General features: G+C 39.9%; 3 protein-coding genes across 8 annotated transcripts in view; 1 reads left to right on the forward strand and 2 right to left on the reverse strand.

Annotated features, from left to right (window-relative positions):
* The window catches only part of pex14 (peroxisomal biogenesis factor 14), a 61,017-nt gene extending 57,040 nt beyond the window's left edge, over positions 1 to 3,977 (reverse strand). For 2 of the 3 annotated variants that reach the window (XM_007553322.2, XM_007553321.2), the window contains exons 1-2: positions 3,846 to 3,947; positions 1,631 to 1,681 (exon numbers count right to left, since the gene is read on the reverse strand). In XM_007553322.2, coding sequence (XP_007553384.2) covers positions 1,631 to 1,681; positions 3,846 to 3,881 — 87 coding nt within the window. In that variant the 5' untranslated portion in view covers positions 3,882 to 3,947. Of the gene's footprint in view, positions 1 to 1,630; positions 1,682 to 3,845 lie in introns of all 3 variants that reach the window. The other variant, XM_007553320.2, reaches the window with a different exon arrangement.
* Positions 3,978 to 4,262: 285 nt separating this feature from the next.
* Positions 4,263 to 8,485, forward strand: dffa (DNA fragmentation factor, alpha polypeptide). The gene is made up of 6 exons (XM_016672170.1): positions 4,263 to 4,495; positions 5,220 to 5,378; positions 5,488 to 5,642; positions 5,860 to 6,064; positions 6,684 to 6,811; positions 7,734 to 8,485. Exons 1-6 carry the CDS (start codon positions 4,402 to 4,404, stop codon positions 7,935 to 7,937), a joined length of 945 nt encoding a protein of 314 aa, XP_016527656.1. The 5' UTR covers positions 4,263 to 4,401; the 3' UTR covers positions 7,938 to 8,485.
* A 3,260-nt stretch (positions 8,486 to 11,745) lies between these two features.
* On the reverse strand, positions 11,746 to 19,532 carry masp2 (MBL associated serine protease 2). Of its 4 annotated transcripts, none has more exons than XM_016672086.1 (8): positions 18,996 to 19,532; positions 18,521 to 18,624; positions 15,885 to 18,402; positions 15,575 to 15,797; positions 15,314 to 15,491; positions 13,690 to 13,821; positions 12,320 to 12,516; positions 11,746 to 12,105 (listed from the first exon to the last, which is right to left on the reverse strand). In XM_016672086.1, the coding sequence occupies exons 3-8, from the start codon at positions 15,890 to 15,892 to the stop codon at positions 11,947 to 11,949; spliced, it is 897 nt and encodes a 298-aa protein (XP_016527572.1). In that variant the 5' UTR covers positions 15,893 to 18,402; positions 18,521 to 18,624; positions 18,996 to 19,532; the 3' UTR covers positions 11,746 to 11,946. The 4 variants fall into 4 exon arrangements, with proteins under 4 accessions (XP_016527572.1, XP_016527571.1, XP_007553386.1 ...); XM_016672085.1 differs by having other exon boundaries at positions 15,885 to 17,516; positions 18,212 to 18,402; positions 18,521 to 19,532; XM_007553324.2 differs by having other exon boundaries at positions 15,885 to 15,981; positions 17,317 to 18,402; positions 18,521 to 19,532.
* Positions 19,533 to 19,556: the final 24 nt, after the last annotated feature.

Below are 19,556 nucleotides of genomic sequence, written 5' to 3' on the forward strand. Positions count from 1 at the left end.
TTCCAAACTACTGTCACTGCATGCTAATTTTAAAATGTCCAATGTTTATTTTTTTTAGCAAAATAGTTGTAAGATTAAAAAAAAAAATACTGTGGGTTTCTTTCAAGTTTCACCCATAAATGCACAAGTATTTGCCACACTGATGGGGTGAGCAAAAGGTCTAAGGAGGGTGGGGGTTGTTGAAGGAGGAAAATGCCAGGATGGAAGTGACCAAAAGGCAACAGCGGCGGTTTTCAGCGGCCGATATCCGGCTGCACTGAGGAGGAGGCGTCTCTAGAGCAGCCTCTGTAACTGCAGGTCCAGAGATGCCCCTCTGGGTTGTGCGGCGGCAGAGGCTGCGGCGTTGCCCCCCTGAGCCGGGGCCTTTTGCCACCAAAGAGAGTCCGTTCAGTGTGCCAGGGCCTTCTGATCTGGGCGAGGTGAGTCAGAACCTGTTAACATGACTGCTGTCCCCGGTCTGACACACTGCGCTGTTTGACATGGCCATGTGCACATGAATGTTACACAAGTGTGAGAGTGTGTGTATGTGTGTGTGTGTGTCTGCTCTCTTCCTCCTGTCCCTCCCAACCCTGCCAGCACTCCCTTTCCTCTCATCCAGATAAAATCCTTTCAGACACAAATTTCAATTATTCACCTCATCCAAATAATGCCATGTGACAAGAATTATCCCTACTGTAATAATCCACTTAACTGGGAAAGAGCAGCTCATCAAAAAGAGAAAAGAGAAAAGGCGCTGGAAGTGAGGAGGGTGGCGGTGGTGGGACTTGTCAGCCGGTCTCGAATCAGGACCTTTGCAACGAGAATTTCCTCCCTTTTTGAGGAGGCCGCCTTCAAGTGCGCCGGGATGATGAAATTGAAGTAAATTGAAAGAAAGCCTGGGAGAATGCTCCCACAATCAATAAACGCAGGATTAAATTAGCCTTGGCATGAAGGGATGATGGGGGGAAGATGAAGAGTGAATGGTGGCGAATGACATTGAGACATGCTGGCTGAACAACACAACCTGGGTGTTGTGCCCATACAAGGACGCAGAGTGTACCTGGGAAGTAATCCATCCCATTTAGGGACAAGAGCACGCCTAATAAACACTTTCCTATAATCATTATCAAAAAAAAAGAAAAAGAAAAAGAAAAGAAAACTACTGATGCTCATTGTTGGTAGAAGTCACGGCTATCACTCAAACCTGAGCTACCCAAGCAAGGAGCTGCTGCTCAGTCTATTTTCTGATTAAACTGATTTTTCAGCAAATCAAGCAAATCAAATCAGCTCTGAAGACAACACAGATATGAAATTCTTATTTTTTTAATTCTCAATTTGTTTCCATTCTAACAAACAAAAAAAAAAACACACACATAAGATTATCTCTCATAATGTGTGATGCAAAACTTTTTGTCTGCCAACTTGTCTAAGCACACATGATTAGTAACACTTGCACAATTGTAAGATTAAGCATTAGTATAAATATCTGGACTAACTGAGAATCCGTAGTGTCTTTTCGTTTTGTCATGTATTTTTACATAACCATGTAAAATATTACAGCCTATTTCGATTCAGCTACCTGCCTCGTCTGCATCTCCATGAAACCCCCACGCTTTAGCCAACTAACTCAGAGGAAGTTCTTCGTCCTTACCAGTGCTTCTCTGGGCCGAGCTGTCCCGTCATCTCCGGACGGAAGGCCAGACTGCAAAGACAAACAAACAGCGGTGTTACGGTGCCATCTGCTGGACAACAGAGGGACTGACGGCTAGGACGTTTTGCTATGAAAGATGCAAGTGTGAGCTGTTTTATATCCAAAAAGTAACTGAACATAGGTAGTAATGGAAATATTTATTTATAATCATTTATATTATGCATTTGTCATTTAGTAAATTTACCAAAAAGCTCAGAAAAGAAAAACTAATTGACTGAATACACTGAATAATTAAGACACATTATTAATGTTGCACAAAACGACTTCTAATGAATTTTAAAAAATCCTATTCAGTTCATCAGCATGTGTAGTTTTGCACTTGTTTGATTTTCTAATTATTTTTGACAGATTACCTGATCTTTTTTTCCAATGATTAACAACCATTATATGATTTATTAAAATTTAAATTTGAAGTTTTTTTTTTCTTTTATCATTCTCCTTAGGATTTTAGCATATATCCTTCTTCAATTATTTTTTTTCTTAAACATGGAGAGCTCATTAGCTCTTTGGTAGCTGTTGCCTACTTTTTTACTGAGCGTGTTGCCCTAATTGTGTATGAAAAATCCTCTATAAAAAAGCAAATATACCTTCAGTTCTAATTACGCAGTTAAATCTCAGTAAATCAGAATATCACCTAAGGGTTAATAAGTTACACCTGTTTGATTTAAACAGTGAAGATTCATTGCACAGAGTGATACATGTCAGAGTTTTATTTTCAATTTGATGATTACTGCTTACAGGTAATGAAAACCCAAAATTAAGTTAGAATTTTCGACCTTATCCTAAAATGCTGTGCTGTGATATATTCATTCCACCAAAACGGGACATTTATCAGTTAGAAGATTAAACACATACTCAGAGATCTTTTAGAAATAGTACAAAAAATATAAATAAGTCTAATATGGAATGAAAAAATATATATCTGACAGTAGGAAGAACTGCTATATTTTAGTATCAGAGCAAAAAAAAGGAGTGAAGACCTAAAAAATAAAAAAAATTTAGGTCAATTTGTCCTGCTTTGGACAAATTGAGGTAAGAGTATAAAAGTAAAGAAGCACCAACAAGGCTTTTCCTGGCCAACAACATTTCTAGCTTTTTTTAGACATAAAACCCGCTAATTCTGGGGGGGGTTTCCCTCCAAAGGACCAAAACATATAAGCAGGAAAAATTTAGCTGGAGACTCTGCAGTACAAGTAGTATTGTTGACCTACAGGATGGTTATTTATGCATCAGGAAAAAAAAATTGTTGTCAGTAGTTGACCTATCAAACAAGGCTGATAAAGAGAAAACCAATTTGATTGGTAAAACAAGAGCAGTAAGATATATATATATTTTTTTTTTTTTTAAAAAAGCAGAATAATCTGTAGAGATAAACTTTGGCAAATGTTTCATTTCTAATGTTACATGGATGTAACATAGTTCAGACTGATTCATTAGACCAGGGTTTATGTCAATTTACAGATTAATTTTGCTAATAATCGCAATGTTAATATCTGACATAATATAAGCTGAGGGGCTCTAATTTTGTTGTGCATGATTATTATATTGTAGTTGTCACTGTGAGAATTCACTGATGGTTTAGTAGTCAACATACATTCCATCTTTACCTTGTGTTTGGTAAGTTTACTGCATGTATTTACAATGCAATCATGTAACTTATCAGCCAAGCCATAAATAGGCAACCATAGCTAATAACTGCAGTCAAATGTTTAGAGAATCAGCAACAAACTTCTACCAGCCAGCCTTGTGACCCCTTTTTGAATGACCTTTCCCCTGTACACACCAACAACTACTCATGACAGTCATGACTCCATGTTCAAAATAGAAATAAAAAAAATACTCAGCAACGTGGGAGCGTTATAAATGATAGGACACTAACGTAAACTAACCATGTTGCATGTGAAAACATAAGGCCTACCCTACAACTTATTTAAAGCCACTTATGTACAGCAGTTTGGGTGAAAAGAAACTTTTAAAACGCTCCCTAGCTAGCATGCTAGCTAGCAAGCATGCTAGCATCCATTAGCTGAGCAGTTACTGAAGTAGCCGCTCAAAGGGCTAATGCGTAAAAGCAACATTTAGAAGCAATTCTGAAGAGCTCCCAATGATATCTGGAGGACATGAGGTAAATGTTGGGTGATAGACAAAGAAAGACCTGTGTTGGTGGATCAGGTTGCTCGGTGGATGCCATCTTCCCAGCCCCCCGATAGGTCGACGGTATCACGCTCGATTGCTTTTCCTGAAGATGGCTCTTTTTGTTTGTAACGTTCATATAAATGCTTACTGTATTTTATCTCTTACATGAGTCCTATCAGTGTCTTGGCTGCTAAAACACTCGAAAAATGTGTATGTAAACTGTAGCCTTTGCATGTTTTTGTGCTGTCATCGTTTCTCTCAAACATAAATGCATAAAGTAAAATAAAGTGTTTGTAATTTAGCTGACTTAGTCTCTTTTTCAAGACAAGAGTATGTAAAAGCAAATGTAATCTTGATTGACTGTTTTTTTTGTTGTTGTTGTTGTTTTTATTTTTGCAACATTGTTTTCTCGTTTTCTTGTTAAAAACTTCACATCCCAGCATTCATCGCGCTAAAGTGGCGGTTCCGCATTCGAATGAGCAGAGGTAGCCTAGTTGAAAGCTTAGCACTGTAGTTTCGTGGTTTCTAGGTTGAAAACTCAAAATCAGTGCAGGACTCAAAGCTTGAGGCTTATAATGACAGATGGGAGACCCTGCAAAGTGTGTAACTTCACACGTCAGAAATCATACGGAGTGATTGTTCCCTCGTTGGATGATCTGAAGAAAAAAGGTAAGTTGCCATGAGTTAAGCATCTCCGAGGAATTGTTATTAAAACGAACAGGTTTTGTTAGATGGCATTTGGATGAGTTTCATGTAGTTCCACTTGCGTTTTTTGTCCATTTCCCTTTGGTTTTGCACCTCAGATGAGAGACAACGTGGAAGTGAAAGGAAAGACAGTTATGATGGTGGAGATATTCGGGACCCGTGGTGCATTCACTACTCGATCATTTGCTTATCAATCATGATCACTCACAGACTTGTTTCTGTGTGCAGAAACAAGTCTGTTTCAGTCGTGTTCGAACCTGCAGGTTTTAAAACTTAGAAATAAATCCCCTGTTTGTGTTCATTCCTAGAAAGCTAGTCACCTGATCACTGAAGCCGTTCAGCCTCTGCCCATCAAAGGCATTTGATTTACTTGGGTTGCGCCTGGTGGCAGCCGTAGCCGTTCAACCTTTGAATAGCTTTGTGAAAAACAAGTGACAGTAAATGTCACTGCTGACGTACGAGACACACCAAAAATCAGCCTTTTTTGTGTGGGTTTATTGCATAAACTGTCACTAAAAATAGTTGACAAATGTGGAAGTCGAAGGGGAATAAATACCTTTGGTTGGCATTGTAGAGTTCCTCGATTACAATTCCGGTGGTGTTATGACTAGATTGTTTCAGAGTTACTTAGGTGGACATGCTATTTAGTTCATTATCTGTTAACTTAAAATTGCTCTCCCTCCAACAGGATGCGAGTTTCTGGGAGTGAGCCCCTCTGCCCCTGTCACTGTGGTCCTTGAGGGTGATGGGACCATAGTAGAGGATCAAGCCTACTTTTTGTGTTTGCCTTTTAACACCAAGTTCATGCTGCTGCATGACAAAGAAACGTGGGCTCCAGCTCGCAAGAGTAAGCAGGTTGAATCATCGTAAGCCTGGATTCTTACTCTGATGGGGGTGGGGGAGAAAAAAAAATGCACATTTTATGTGTTTTGTTGCTCTCTTCGCTGTTATTACAGTTGATGGCGGCACGGCTTGGATGGCGAGAGAGTCTGTGGTTCTGGAAGCCGATGCCGTCGACTCCTGCATTGCTGAGGCGCCATGGTGGAATCTGGCACTGCAGCTGAAGCAAGACCTGACCAGTATCATTCTCATGTCTGAGGGAGACCTACAGGTACGGGCAGGATTTCACTGTTTCACTTTAGAATCCTGTGTTGCAGATTAGAAATAAGGCCGCTTTAAAAAAAAAAGAAAGAAAGAAAGAAAGAAAAGGCATTCTAATAGTTCTTTGCCATTTTAAGGTTGATTGTTCAAGCGGGTCCAGTTTTCATCCGTTCATGCTTTCACATATCTGTGTCATTTAAAGAGAATGCTGTACTTTCCTCTCCCAGTCTTTAGTGGAGGCGCCGTGCTCTGAACTAGCCTCTGCCCTGGGCTTCCAAGAGAAGAAGGCAGAGGAACTTCAGGAGACGCTGCAGAGGGTTTTGGATCGCAGGGAGGAGGAAAGGCAGTCCAAAGAGCTGCTCCAGCTGTACCTCAAAGCTGTGGAGAACGAGGGCAGACAGCAGGGAGCCACAAGTCCTTCTAGTCAGGACGGTAAGGCAAAATAAATGTGCAGTTACTACTTTTTTTAAATGTATTTTTATTCTGCCCACATGGAAATGATTATCGAAAATGACGATGGCAAATGGTTAAATGTTCCTAGCTGCTTGGGAACAAGAAGAGTACAAAGCACTAAAATGTTTCAGTTTTTTTTTATTTTTTATTTATGGGTTGCTAATAATTATAAATAAAAAGAAAACAATGTTATTTTTATTGTAGGGCTTTTTTCTCTACTGAATAAATCTATTATGTGAGATTATGCTACTGTAATAAAATAGAAATGTATTCTTAGGCATTTTGGAGACATTAATGAGTTTTCAAACATCAATATCTTACTACACAAAGCTTTTTCAACAGGCAAATATTTGCCTTAATCTAAAAGAAAACAATGTTAAGGAGAAAATTAAATTGTTTTTTAGGGGTAATTTTCTAGATGATATTTTAGAGATCAAATGTACTTTCTTCACATTTTGATTGCTCATGGTGCCTTGTTGCACTTTTACCCTTTGGTCACTAGATGGAGTCATTGCAGCTCCTCAATAATCCCTAACATTTCAACCAATTTACCGCAATCTATACTGAATATAAGAGAAAACCCGTTTCAATATGTCAGGTGCTGGAGATGTGGACATGCCGGACGGATTGGAGGCGGACTCTGCGTCCGAGTTCATGTCCAGGACACTGATGGTCCTGAAAGGCAAAACCAGCCCAGAGACCAGACTCTCCACTGAGGATTTGCAGGTATTCTTCTCTCCCCACTGCTCTATAATGGCTTAGATTATCTAAATACAATAAAATAAAAACACCTGTATCAGAAAATCCAGACCTCTACAAAGCCACTGAATTGCAACAAAAGCACAATCCAGCTGTTCCATGAACTCTCCTATGTCCTATTTTTCTTGTCTCATTCCACAGCCAGTTATATATGTGTATATGTATATGTGTTAACCAACCTCTAATTTAAAGCAATTCAAAAGCTTTATTTGTTCTCATGCAGCTGGCCGCTAGTGTTCAAAATGTCTGATTAATCGCCAGGGGAGCCTGAACCGTCTGCAGGAAAAACAGCTTATTATTCATCAGCAGGCTGAGTGGGCCTGTGGTCCTGGAAGCGCACTGATAGGGGAAAAATTGAGGCAATCGTTTCACACCCCAACTTTGAGCGGCGCGCTTGTTGCTCAGGGCGCACATTAATACCAGCGAGCCCACTGAGTCTGACGTGTAAAAATACCTTAAGGAGACTACAGCTGGCAAGGGCACTGATACCTTTTAAATATTTTCCCATGGTTTGACGTTACAACCACTTTTTGACTCTCTTGACGCATTTGTGTCTTACCAGCTTTGCAGACTCGAAACCTCCCAGTTTCGAGTCGTTTGCCGCTCTCAACGGTTTTCTTTGCACCACAGCCCTGCATTGAACCGCATTTGTCTTCCCTTTAACTCTGACCAGCTTCACTGCGCCTACCGAAAAACAGTATCTCCACCATGTGTGTTTTTGTGTTATGATGTACAAGTGTCAGTTCTCCGTCCTACGTGGCTTTGGACCGCCGGACTTCTTTACACGACGGTTTCCTATGTGCCACTCATGAGGTTTTAATTGCTGCATCCAAATTCCTCGTGTAGATTTCCTGTGTTTGAAGTTCTGTTCGGCTATGTGTGCTTCCAGGCGGTAGTGAGCAGAGGGCTGGAAGCCATGCAGCAGGTGCTGGGTTGGGACGCAGGCAGGACCGCCGCGCTGCTGCAGGCCTGCGAGGCGGAGCTGTCGACGCGCCTGCAGCAGATTCAGGCCATGCAGTCCATCAGCGGCACGCAGCAGGACGACGGCAAACCCAGGCAGGGGGCGGGAACAGCGACCCAAGGCAGCAGCTAGGTTTGACCGAGCAGAGACTGATAAGGATTCACACTAACCTGCCTCGGGGTCAGCAGAATGGGATTTGCTCTGTGTTGCTGTTTAAGTAGCTCTTGCTAAGAATGTGGAAGGTGTGGATCTCTGCGTCGTTTTGAGAGCACTGAGAAAGCAGTGAAGTTGGTGGATGCCTGGAAGAGCGCCTGGGCTGATTTGCACAAATGTGTTCAGTTTGAATATGTTTAACCACTTTTTGATTTCAATATTTGTGTTATGTTGGGGTGATAGCTACAGACAAACATATGCTTATAAATATTAACATGCTAGCTCCCAGTAGTCTTAGGGTGGTTTTGCTGAAAGTTAATGTCATCCAGTACTTGGCAGGTATCGAGAGCTAAAAATGCCACAATAAATAAATACTTACATATTTGTTTATATGTGGCAGTTAAAAAATATTGGTATTGTAGTCATCAAATAGTTACCCATCATTACGGAAATATTTATAATTCTTAAAATGCACAATTATATCTGTTGATCGTCCTTTTAAAGTTGAATTCAATCGTAAAAGCTTATTTAATGTAGTATTTATGCAATTATCTCATAGTCCTGAATTGCAGCACATGGTGTTTTTTTTTTTTTTTTTTTTGCTTTTTTTTAACTTGTGAGCTGTATTCTTTAAAATCGGTGGCCTCAGCTACAGGCAAAGTGATTGGCAATCGGTGGCCTGGACTAACTCAACTACAGGCAAAGTGATTGGCCTGCTGTCCATTAACCAATCCAACATCAGAGAGTGATTCACACATTGGGGTATTTTTTTTGTTTTGTTTTGTTTTTTGTTTTTTTTAGCAAAAGACAAACAACTGGATGTTTGTCTAGCCAAAGTGACTGTTTACTTTATTTCCTGATGGGCCGTAGATAAGGGAACTATGACATAATTAAATAAATGTTGAAGTAAAGTTTAACATACAAGGAATTCAAGCTCTAATTAATGATTTCTGTTTTATGTTTTTCGTATTTAAAACCTTACTGACAGATAAATGTTAACATTTTATTCAAAGCATCACATGTACAAGTTTGAGTCATTTTCTGGATTGTGGCACCTTCAGCCCCCCCCACATTTAAAGCAAACTAATCAATACGCTGGTTTATGTATTGTCCACTAGATGGCACTGATCAGGGTTTCTGCAGTGTACCAAAACATTAAATAAAAATATATAAATACACTAGCTTTTAAATTTGCATTAGTTTATATAACAGATTTGTTTACTCGTTCATTTTCAGTTTTTATTTTTTGCTTCTGAAAACAGTTTAGACTTTAAAATAAAACTTATTGTAATGTCATCCACTACCAGCTCGTTTTTTTGTTTTTTGTTTTTTTTTACTGTGAATAACAAATGTTTACTTAATGTTTGGGTAGAAAACAGGTCAGCTGTTTGGTCAGTTGCTGTTTTAGGTTAACTGTATGCAGTAAGCATTGGTGTAAAAGTATTGTACTCGTATTCCTAGGGATTGGTTATCTTGCCAAGCTAAGTGAGCTACGTTATTTATTAATTTGGATTAAATCATTTCTTGCTATTCATGCTTGTCCTAAATTTGAATAATATTGGTCTTAATATTCTAAAAAGGTTCATACTTTACTTTTTGACACTCACAGACACCCTTACTGTTTAACTGTTTAACAATAAATCTAGAAATTGTGTTTTGTAATCTTGAGTATGGTACTCTGGTGTTCACTTTCTGCTTTCAGTTATATTAGATATACAATTAACTGGAGAATTTTGTTACTGTTTTAACTAAAAACTGCTTTGCCTTGTCTATTCTCTAAGTTAGGCTAGTTGCAGTTAGCTTCATAGATGGCAATTGGTTGCGAAACTGTTCATATAAATAAATTTCTTCCCAGAGATGGACAAAGTGCTCCTCTGAGTTTGTCAAACTTCTCCTTTTTAAATCTGCCAATGTACTATATTTCAAGATGACAAATATGCTCCATGTTTCATCAGATGCAGCATTTTAACAGAGTTAAAAAAAGGGGATTTGGATTAGCTAGAGGAGCTATTTCAAGGCCAATCAAATGGCATCATTTAGTTTGTTTGGAGAACAATTTTCATGCGTTCGCAATGATGCGCTCAAAAATCCAGGGCGACTTTTACAAAACTTGAAGCATCAATCGGATGCAGTTTGCTACATACACATTCCTTTAGTCCGATTTCCTTACTTATCGGATAAAAAGGAATTGTTTTCTTTCTTACAGCAAATTCTATCTGAAAGACATAAACAGCCTTCTGCCTGAGCACAGTCGTACAACACCGCCAGAAACCAGATAACACTACCAGATTAACACGTTATCTATGCACTGTGGATGATTGGATGATTTAAGTGTATATCTTGCCTACAATCCTGACAGTCATGTGTTGGTCTGATGGATGTGTGATGTAAGACTGTGTGTGTTGGTCCGTGTGACACGAACACGCGGTAGGTTCTCTGTTGCGTCCTCTTATCTCTGGAACACCGAACAGAATCGATAGACTTATTTTTACTTACGTAATCTTTTGGCGTTTTTTTGTGTGCGAGATTATAATGCAGACAAAACGCGCTCCCTTCCCAACTGTCCTAGCGCAATTAGTGAGAATTGTGTCTTTTGCAAAAACAGTTGAGCTTCGGTGTGAAGCGGACCCCGTTGCTTTTTCATGAATAGTTTTTAAAGCAGATTCTTCTCCAGGACACATCAAGGTGTAACATCTGTATGATAGGATGTAAGGGCTACGTTTTAACATGTCTTTTGGTAAATAAAGGCGTCTAAAGTTTCCGTCTTGTCCTCATATTTTTTGTGCACCAGTTTAGTATGTTTCTGCATGAGCACACGAGTTCTGAGCTTTTACTGCTACTGGGGCTTTTCCCTCCAACAGCTACGTAATGGGAATCATGGTGTGCGTAATTCCTGTGAAGCTGGCTCCACCTCGGCTGAACAGTTTGGCGCGAGCGTGCGTGCTGCAGTATCGGAGCAGTCAGCTGCACTGCGCTATCGTATGTCACGCTGTCTGTAAGGACGAGATGGTGACTCGAGAGCGCTCAGGTAAGCACCCGGGTCCCCCGAAGGGCTGTCACGGCACGTCATGCTGGAAACAAATCTTATCCTGTGTGGCTCAGCTGAGATCTGAGTTTAAGGAAATATGAGTCTGTTGTTTAATCACACACACACACAAAAAAAATCTCCGGGAAGGTCTAATAAAAAGTGAAAACAATAAATTGAACCAAGCAATTTGTAAAGGGGCAAAAGTGTAATTACTGTCTTGGTAAAAATGAATGAGCTGAATGATGCATGAAAGAGTAACCCCCGACCTTTTCACATTTGATCACAAACGTCTTTTGCATTCTTGATGTGCTCCAACACAAAATGGTGAATATTTGAAGTAAAAGGAAGATGATAAATTGTGTTTTTGATTTATTGGCTGCTTTTCTGGTAAATACTTGTTTTGCCTTTGCCTTGTAGGTGAAAAACCCTGAGCTGTGGCTGATGGATTGAACAGTACTCTGAGAATTTCTTTCGTAATCTAACATTTCCTTAAGCTTCTCCATAACTTTAGTCCAGTCCTATCTGCTGTGTCTTCTGGTTGCTGACCAGAACAGCCAGACTCAGAATAAATACCTTTAAAACTCACTTGTCTGTAAATAAAGTCCTCCTCTGTGAGATGTAATTGTACCCTCACTGTGTCTGATTAAACTGGGTTGAACACAAATGCATGACGACTTTAATATTTTTAAACCCAAAAAATAACTGAGCTTCCACTTTTTCAAAACAATTGTGTACTACTCCATAGGCAAAATATAAGTGTAAAAATTAAGAGTTGTAATTGAATTTGCAGGTCATGTGCATTTAATTTTCAATGTATTGGTTCAAAAAGTCAGAAAAATAGAACAAAACTTAAATACTGTTATAATTATTAATAGCAAAAGAATAAAAAAAAAACATCTTAAAAGTTGCAGAGGAAAATATTATCCAGGCAGGAAGCCATCAGTTTTGAAGTTATGAAAGCTATTCAGCTGTGGTGCTGGTGTATTTGATCTTCCATCCCTTGTTCTTCCCAGTAGAGTCAGATCTGAACGCCACATGCACTTGGTAACTTCCAGTATCTATAGAGTCTGGTGGTGCCGAGCCACAGAACGGTCCGTACTCTTGTCCAGTTGTTGAAATCTTAAAAAAAAAGAAACATCCAAAAGGAAAAAGAAGATTGATTCATCGGGTCCCTGACCGATGTCCTGCCAAACTCAAATATGCAAGAAAACGCAGAAGCATGTAGTAAATCAGCTGGCAGAGGGTAAATCAGTGACAGGTCGTCTTAAAGCCATGGGGAGGAATACATTACTTATTCATTGTCTTGTCTACATTGGCCTTGTGCGGTACTGACCTTTAGCATATCATATGGACAGGGGACATCGGGGTGTCCCTCTATGTCAAAAGGTTCCAAGAAGTCCAGGATGATTCTGGAGCCCTCCGGCAAACTGATGGTGTGATTGCACTGGCTCATGGGCGGGTAGGGGTTTGGGTAGCCAGGACTAGTCAGAGCTCCAGATGCTGACGTCAACACCTGGCTTTTGCAGGGCACTGCAGAGGAAACACGGATTAGATGAAATTTGCCCTTTAGGACGTGAGTGCGTTCCTACTCATGTTTTGTGTCAATATTCACATTTTCAGATTTACTTACCCTTAGATCCTGGTTGAGTTAAATACTTTAGAATATAAATACATCAGTTTATAAGACCCACCTGGAAAATCCAGAAAACACTTTCTGTACCGTTCCAGAGGACGAAGGAACCCTAAACCCAGTGTTCAAACCTCGGTGAATGATACTGAAATCTTAAAAATGGTTTCTTCCTTCAACTGCTGTGTCACGGCGGATTTTCTTTGAAGACGGAAAAGACGGAAAAGAACATTTCTTTGTGAACTGCTCTCTCCACTGGCGCCATTAAAGATTAGACTCATTTTGATCTGTGTTATTGCCCGGGCAAAGTGTGCAGATGAAGTTACGGGAAAAAAACAAATGAGCTTCTGCAAAGAGGCAGAGCTGCTGTAATTTATATAATTAGTACAATCTGTGGGCAGATAATCATTTTTGTCTATTCATTGCATGATTTGTTGTGCCACCGTATTTTCCCCCACCCCACCCCTGGCAAAGTATAATAATTTAAGGCACATCAGCTGGTAATTGTGATTAATTACCTGGTGCCGGTGCGCTGTAAGTGCTGCACACAGGTATCAATTTTTATAGCCATTTCGAAGTTGCTCTTCCCTGAGGAATCCGCTGTGATTAACCTCACTGCGCACCAGCTGCCAGAGATCAGCTGCTGCATGCATCAGAATTTCTTTTCAGCCTGGAATTAACACCTATTGCATTATAAAATCCAACACTCTACACTTACTACGTGCCTTATGTTAAAAGACAAATCATTGTTTTCTGCAAAGGATTTTACACCAACAAATGGTGGGATCTTACTACATGTAGGAGCGTTTTCATCTTGCTTAAAATGTCTTAAAATCTTAGCGCTGTGTTAGAAAGGCATTTTGAGGACTTAGACTTGTTTTCACCACTTGTCTCAGAGAGAGACAGGAGGCTGAGAGGCTCAGCGTGAGTTTATCTGATCTGCTTTACAACTACTAATGCAGTCATTCCCTCATGCCGAGCTCCTTAACACCACACCTCACTGTGCGCCTTCTGAGCTCCTTTGATTGCGCCCAAACGAAAAACGCCTCTTGGGCTTCAGCTCCTTTTGCTCTTACCTGTGCAGGATCTCTTGTTGTCATGGAGAAGGTGTCCCTGCTTGCACGTGCAGTAATAGCCGCCGATGTAATTGTGGCAGAAATGGTCACATACTCGCTCGCCATCTACCCTGGATAGGCACTCGTTGATGTCTGGAAGAGACCGACACAGGATGCTGCTTTAGCGTTACTCGGTACGTTTGTGTCTTTTCATCTACGGGCGGGCCCTCTACAGATGCATGATGCTACCCTGTCTTAATGAGATGTGTGAGCCTGGAGGGACTGAATGGGTCTGTTAACGGTTTCAACTGTGAATATTTGTTTGGATTCATCACCCTGAGCAGTGTAAGCCAATACTGCCTTACCATATGAGCCATGAAGGTGTGGTCTTTGTTACCATACACCTCAAAGAAATAAAAGAACTCTGACGAACTCTGAGTAAAATGCAAACAAAGAACGCAACTCCCCCCCTCGCTATTTTGCTTACGTGTCCCATCCATCCACCCACTCACATTCGGTGTGTTTAGCACGACTTAATAAAAGCAATTTACTTCTCTTCAAAGCGCAGCAGCGTGTGTTATGTTGTCTGAAGGCTCAGCGTCATGGTTGCTTTTCTCAAGATGGTGGAAAAGCTCTTGTCTAGATATTTTTCACATGCATTATCAAAAACGCTCTTGATCATTTTTAGTTGCTCTGAAGCTCTGCAGTGATAACAAACAGAAGAGCTCACATCACTGTCTTAATGTCTTTATAGTGGTCGCTGTGTCCAGACTGTTAAACTTCTGCTGTGGGACATGCTTCTGTCATTTTGTTTTGAGACTCTGGGCTTTCGTGGGTTTGTATTCAACTCTGACTTTCAAGGCGCTGCTGAATATATTCTTACTCATACTTGTTTTTCCCTAAGATCTTTTTAAATATTAATTCATATTTGTTGTTAATTAGCTGTGTTTATCTTGATTTTTGCCATTGTTTCATGCTCTGACTGTGAACAACGTCGTTTTTATCTTTGAAAGATGCTGTTGTTAACGTTTACTACTACAAAGCAAACATCAAGAAGATGCCAACTAAACCAGTCACAATTTCAAGAAAAAGCAATGGAAATAAAAAAAGATTTTTCTTCATTCTGCTGGTTTTCTTTCCAGTTTAATTTGCATCAGCCTGCAAATTTAAAATAAATACTACTTTAATCCCTGGCCAGAACAGCTCTTTGTATAGAGATTTGAATGGATGCCATTTACTGATAGGGAATTTCAAAAGCACTAGATTTTATTGAGGGGTCTCAGAGTAAAGAGGTTTAAATGCATATCTGTGGCTCCTTGAGCATATCATACAAGACAGCAAAAAGGTAAGATTAAAAATGGTTTATGACGTGGGTTTCGTCTTCTGAATGGACCCACTTTTGTAGAAAAGGAGTACAACATGACAACCGGTGGATGGAGGAGTACCTACATTTCTTCAAACAAGCTCTAACATTTTTCTTGTACTTCTGTCAGTCTTTCTCATAAGATGTGCACGGCTTAAAAGCTGACTGCGCCTACGATGACCTAATAGTCCCATTGTGTCTACATGGACTTTTAAAACATTTCATTATAGCTGCTGATGTCCTATTTGCCTTCTGGGAACAAGCGTCGCATTTTCACATCACCTTCTGAGGTGTAAAACGCTTGGAAGCCAGTGAATCGGCCTTCGTTAGAGTAGTCGCTCCTAAAGACCACCGACATGACGTTCCCGGCTGACATGATGATGGTGTTCCTGGGGGTGCTCTCGTGGTTCTTCTCCTCCTCACCGCAGAACCGCAGGGTTTCATTCCCTTCCGCCAAAACCTGTTTTGACAGGGTTAGAGGCCTCTTTGGTGAGCAAGGAGTTCCGGTGTGCACAAACGGGGCTTTGTTTGGACGCAGCTCACCTGGATGTGGTCGTACTCACACTGATTGGAGGGCTCCAAGCTGAAGTGGGTGAAGTAGAGCTTGATGCGGTGGCCGTGCGGAGCGGTTATGTTCCACACCACGAGCTGGTTGTCGGGGTATGGCTGCGGGAATCCAGGGGAGGCGAAGCTGCCATATAGCCCGGTCATTTCCGCACTCAGTGAGACACCAAGGAGGGAAGACAGGGCAAATACACAGATGCCACTGCAGAAAATTAGGTGGGATAGAAGCAGGTTGGAGGATCACACTCCGAAAAAAAAAATAAAATAAAAATGAAGAGCTGACACTCACCTGGTCATGCTCGGTTCACAGCCCTGAGACGCTGCCTGTTTTGGAACAGTTGACTCGGACTAATGGGGAGGTAAATGAACTCAGCTGTCCCAGCAGGCTGACATTAAGTAAACAAAGCGAGACAGGCACATGATCTGTGTGTCATCATCCCTCCACCTTCTTCTGTCACACAAATCTATCAAACTGACCGATGTCACAACTGTTCAGGTTCAATTTTAGACTTTTTTTTTTTTTTACCTTCTCCTGTTGTATTTCATTTATCATCATCAGTAATTGAACACAATATCATAAACATTTCAGACTTTTAATCATTTATTTTAAGCCTTTCTTTTTGGTGGTGAATCTGTAATAAAGCATACAACTACAATGTGTTTCAAAATAATTTTGATTTGAAAAACATTGTTGCTTTGAGGTCAAGTTTAAGAATGTGGATGGAACCGTCTTGGTTGATCAGCTGTTTCTCTGTGGACAGCAACAAAAGTGTTCCAACATTTTACTTCTTCGTTCTTTGTTTTGCTTTTTTGACAGTGATGGAGTGTGTGCATACGTGAGCATCTAAATATATTTTTGGTGAAAGAAAATCCACAATAAACGTGAACTTCTGCACCCCATGCTTGTTTTTTGGAAATCAGTGATATTGAGTACATGTAACATCACTGAAAGTACAAAATTCTTATGATATACAATAGATTGAGACATTCGGACATAATACTGTTACATTTTACTGAAGATAAAATGTTATTTTAATATTGAGATGTAAAAAAAAAAATCATTTTGACAAATATCTACTATTAAACAAGCTATCAGAGTAAAGCCTGTACATATTAATAGACTGTAAAGCATCCACCATCCTCTGCATACTTTGATGCCCTGTCAATCTTGTTTAGATATGATGCTGATGAAACTTGACTCATGTCAATAACTAATTATGATCCTGTTCCTTTGATAGCTTAGCTCTAAGGGTACTAAATGCCCTCCTTCCCCTTCACCAACCAAAAAACGATTTAATACATTTTAGCTACAACATTTTGAAGTAAAGCATTTTTCTTTGCACTTATTCACTATTGCAAAGTCTGAAAACTGTACAAAACAACATGTTGTTTTTGGTTTGTCGAACCAGATTGCTACAAAATTTACATTTGTTCTCATAAATCTGCACTTTGCCGAATGCTGTAGCCACGGGTTTACTGTGAAAGCCATTGTAATAGGGGAATTGCAGGGGGTTTGTCCTGTCTGTTTTAATGGAACATGGATATTGATGTTAGTCAGAAGCAAGCAAGGCTTTTCAGCCAGCAACAGTTGTCTGATAAGTAGATTCTAATAACCAAAACCCCCTTTTCCCCTAACACTGCAGCACTAATGGCTGGTATTTGACGTGAATTGCAATAATTATCCCCATGAATATCAATGTTAATTTGCAATATCAAAGGACCTTTTTGATGGTACTCTTTCTCAGGCGTGACCTTTCGGCTCCCCTTATTGTAGAGCCAGTGGGATGTTGGAGACACAGAGCAGTCTATGCATGTTGCAGATGTTTTCTGCTCAGACGTCATCCAAGCTTTTTGAGGCTTTTAATCATCCGGCGTGACACATCAACAGAATTGACACCCCCTGACTTAACCAAACGCAGCTCTGAAAGTACAACCACATCATTAGAAAAACAAAAATGTTTAATTTGTGAGCTTGTTTCAGCACCATGATCTCTAATCCTTGATGACTTTAAACAGATTGGAGACTTTTAGAAATATACGGCCAGCGAACATACTCAGACCTCTAGGGATAGAAAGATTGTATTGCTTGTGGACTTAAACATCACTTGTCAGTCCAACAATAATATTCTGGCAAGTCTTCTATTTTAACAATCCGAAATAAGTTGATCCAGTATGCTGCACTGTAGTTTAATTTTGCTTTGGAAACAATTGTGTAAATCCATCTGTATACTAACTCTTTTTTGTCTATATCTAAGATCAGAACAACATTTAACAACTGGAACTGTGACGCAGAAAGATCAGATGAAGACCAATGCTTATCTCACCATGCACAGAATAGGTGATAACATACACTTTCATGTTTCACATGTCGCTTTCATTCAAATATAACTTATCAAAAGGTTGGACATATATCAGCTGTGCAATACAAAACACAGTATACTTAACACATTTTTCTTCAATACAATATATATGGAATTGTTCAAAATACAAGGCGGAGAAAAAGTAATGCATTTAGTTCAGGTAATAAGACAGGAAATCTTCTTTTAACACAGGTAGATTGTTGGATATTACAGTACAGAACAGGCCAACCTGGTATTCAGTGCCATCATTTCTTACCCAGTTTATGTTTCTGCTGTATGTCTAATAAAAGACAGGGTCTCTCTGCACTCCCCCATAGGGCTGTCCACTCACTAACACAGATTGTCTTCGGGTTGCTGGGCTGTCGTGAAGTTTGGCCGGGGCCATCAACGTGCTCCTCATGCGTTGGATAAGCTTGAGTCTCCAAGTAAGAGAGCCCGTGTCGGTCTCTGGATCATAAACAAAAAAACATAACAATGAAAAATGGAACTAAGGAATACATTTTTATACAACTATATCAACATGCCTCAATTAGAGATGTGGAGTTTCAGAGATATTAACGCTTACATAGCCATTTTTGGAGCTTGAATCTTGGAAGAAGCGACGGACGAGTGAGGGAGCGAGAGAGACTGATGTTGGCGATTCATCCTCAGGCAAACTCATCTTAATATCTAGAAAAATAAAATGATAAAACCATAAATCAAAATGCATATGAGAAGGCACAACAACTGCAGTAGTCACAACATAAACTATTATCAATGCGGAATATACTTTCAACATGAAAAAGCCTTTCACAGTTTTTCAAAGAAAAATATCGGGATCAGGAAGGCTGATAAATCTGACAAATATTCATGTAAACATTCAGGGTAAATAAAAACATGCTGCAGATTATTACAAATCACCTGCTGGATATTTTTCTCCAATACTTGTGCTAGGCTAAATATGCTAACACCAAGCAATGTTGCAAACGTGACGTCTGTCATACATGTTGGTCTCAACTCAAAATAATAGTTATAAACAATCTCAGAAATAAATTACTTACCAAGCTTGGTGAACAAGTCAGACATGTGGAGAGCAAATTGTTCTGAAATGACTTAGCTTCTGTCGCTTTGGTGGGAACCTGCGGTTCTGCGGGCGGAGTCAGTGAATTAACTCCTTTAATGTTATAACCGCTGTGAGAGCTAAGAAGTCAAGAGTTATTGATTCCTTTTTAAGATTTGATATGGGGACACATTGTTTTAACACTCGCTTTTAACTCCTAATAGGTTCATTCTTACACAGGGTTACAAAACAGTATGCAATTCTATAGAGTAAATTTAACTCTGCTTTTGCTCAAAGTTTGCGTACAAAAACTCCTCCACCAGGATGACAACATCGAACCTTACGCTTCTTGCGGCAAAGCGTAAGGTATGGGGGTTTAAAAACAAAGTTTTTATAAAAAAGCCCCGGCACTAAAACTTTTCATTTTCGTCTCGTGTGGGAACACTTGTGTGTAAGTTTTGGAGGGGGAGGGGGTTAAAGACAAAGTCTTTTTTTGTTTTGAAAATATATTTGTTACCTCTTGTCCTCCGATTATTAGTTTTTAAATAAGTCCGAATAGCCA

Source organism: Poecilia formosa, unplaced genomic scaffold (genome assembly GCF_000485575.1).
Source record: "Poecilia formosa unplaced genomic scaffold, Poecilia_formosa-5.1.2 Scaffold56, whole genome shotgun sequence".
NCBI classification, from domain to species: Eukaryota; Metazoa; Chordata; class Actinopteri; order Cyprinodontiformes; family Poeciliidae; genus Poecilia; species Poecilia formosa.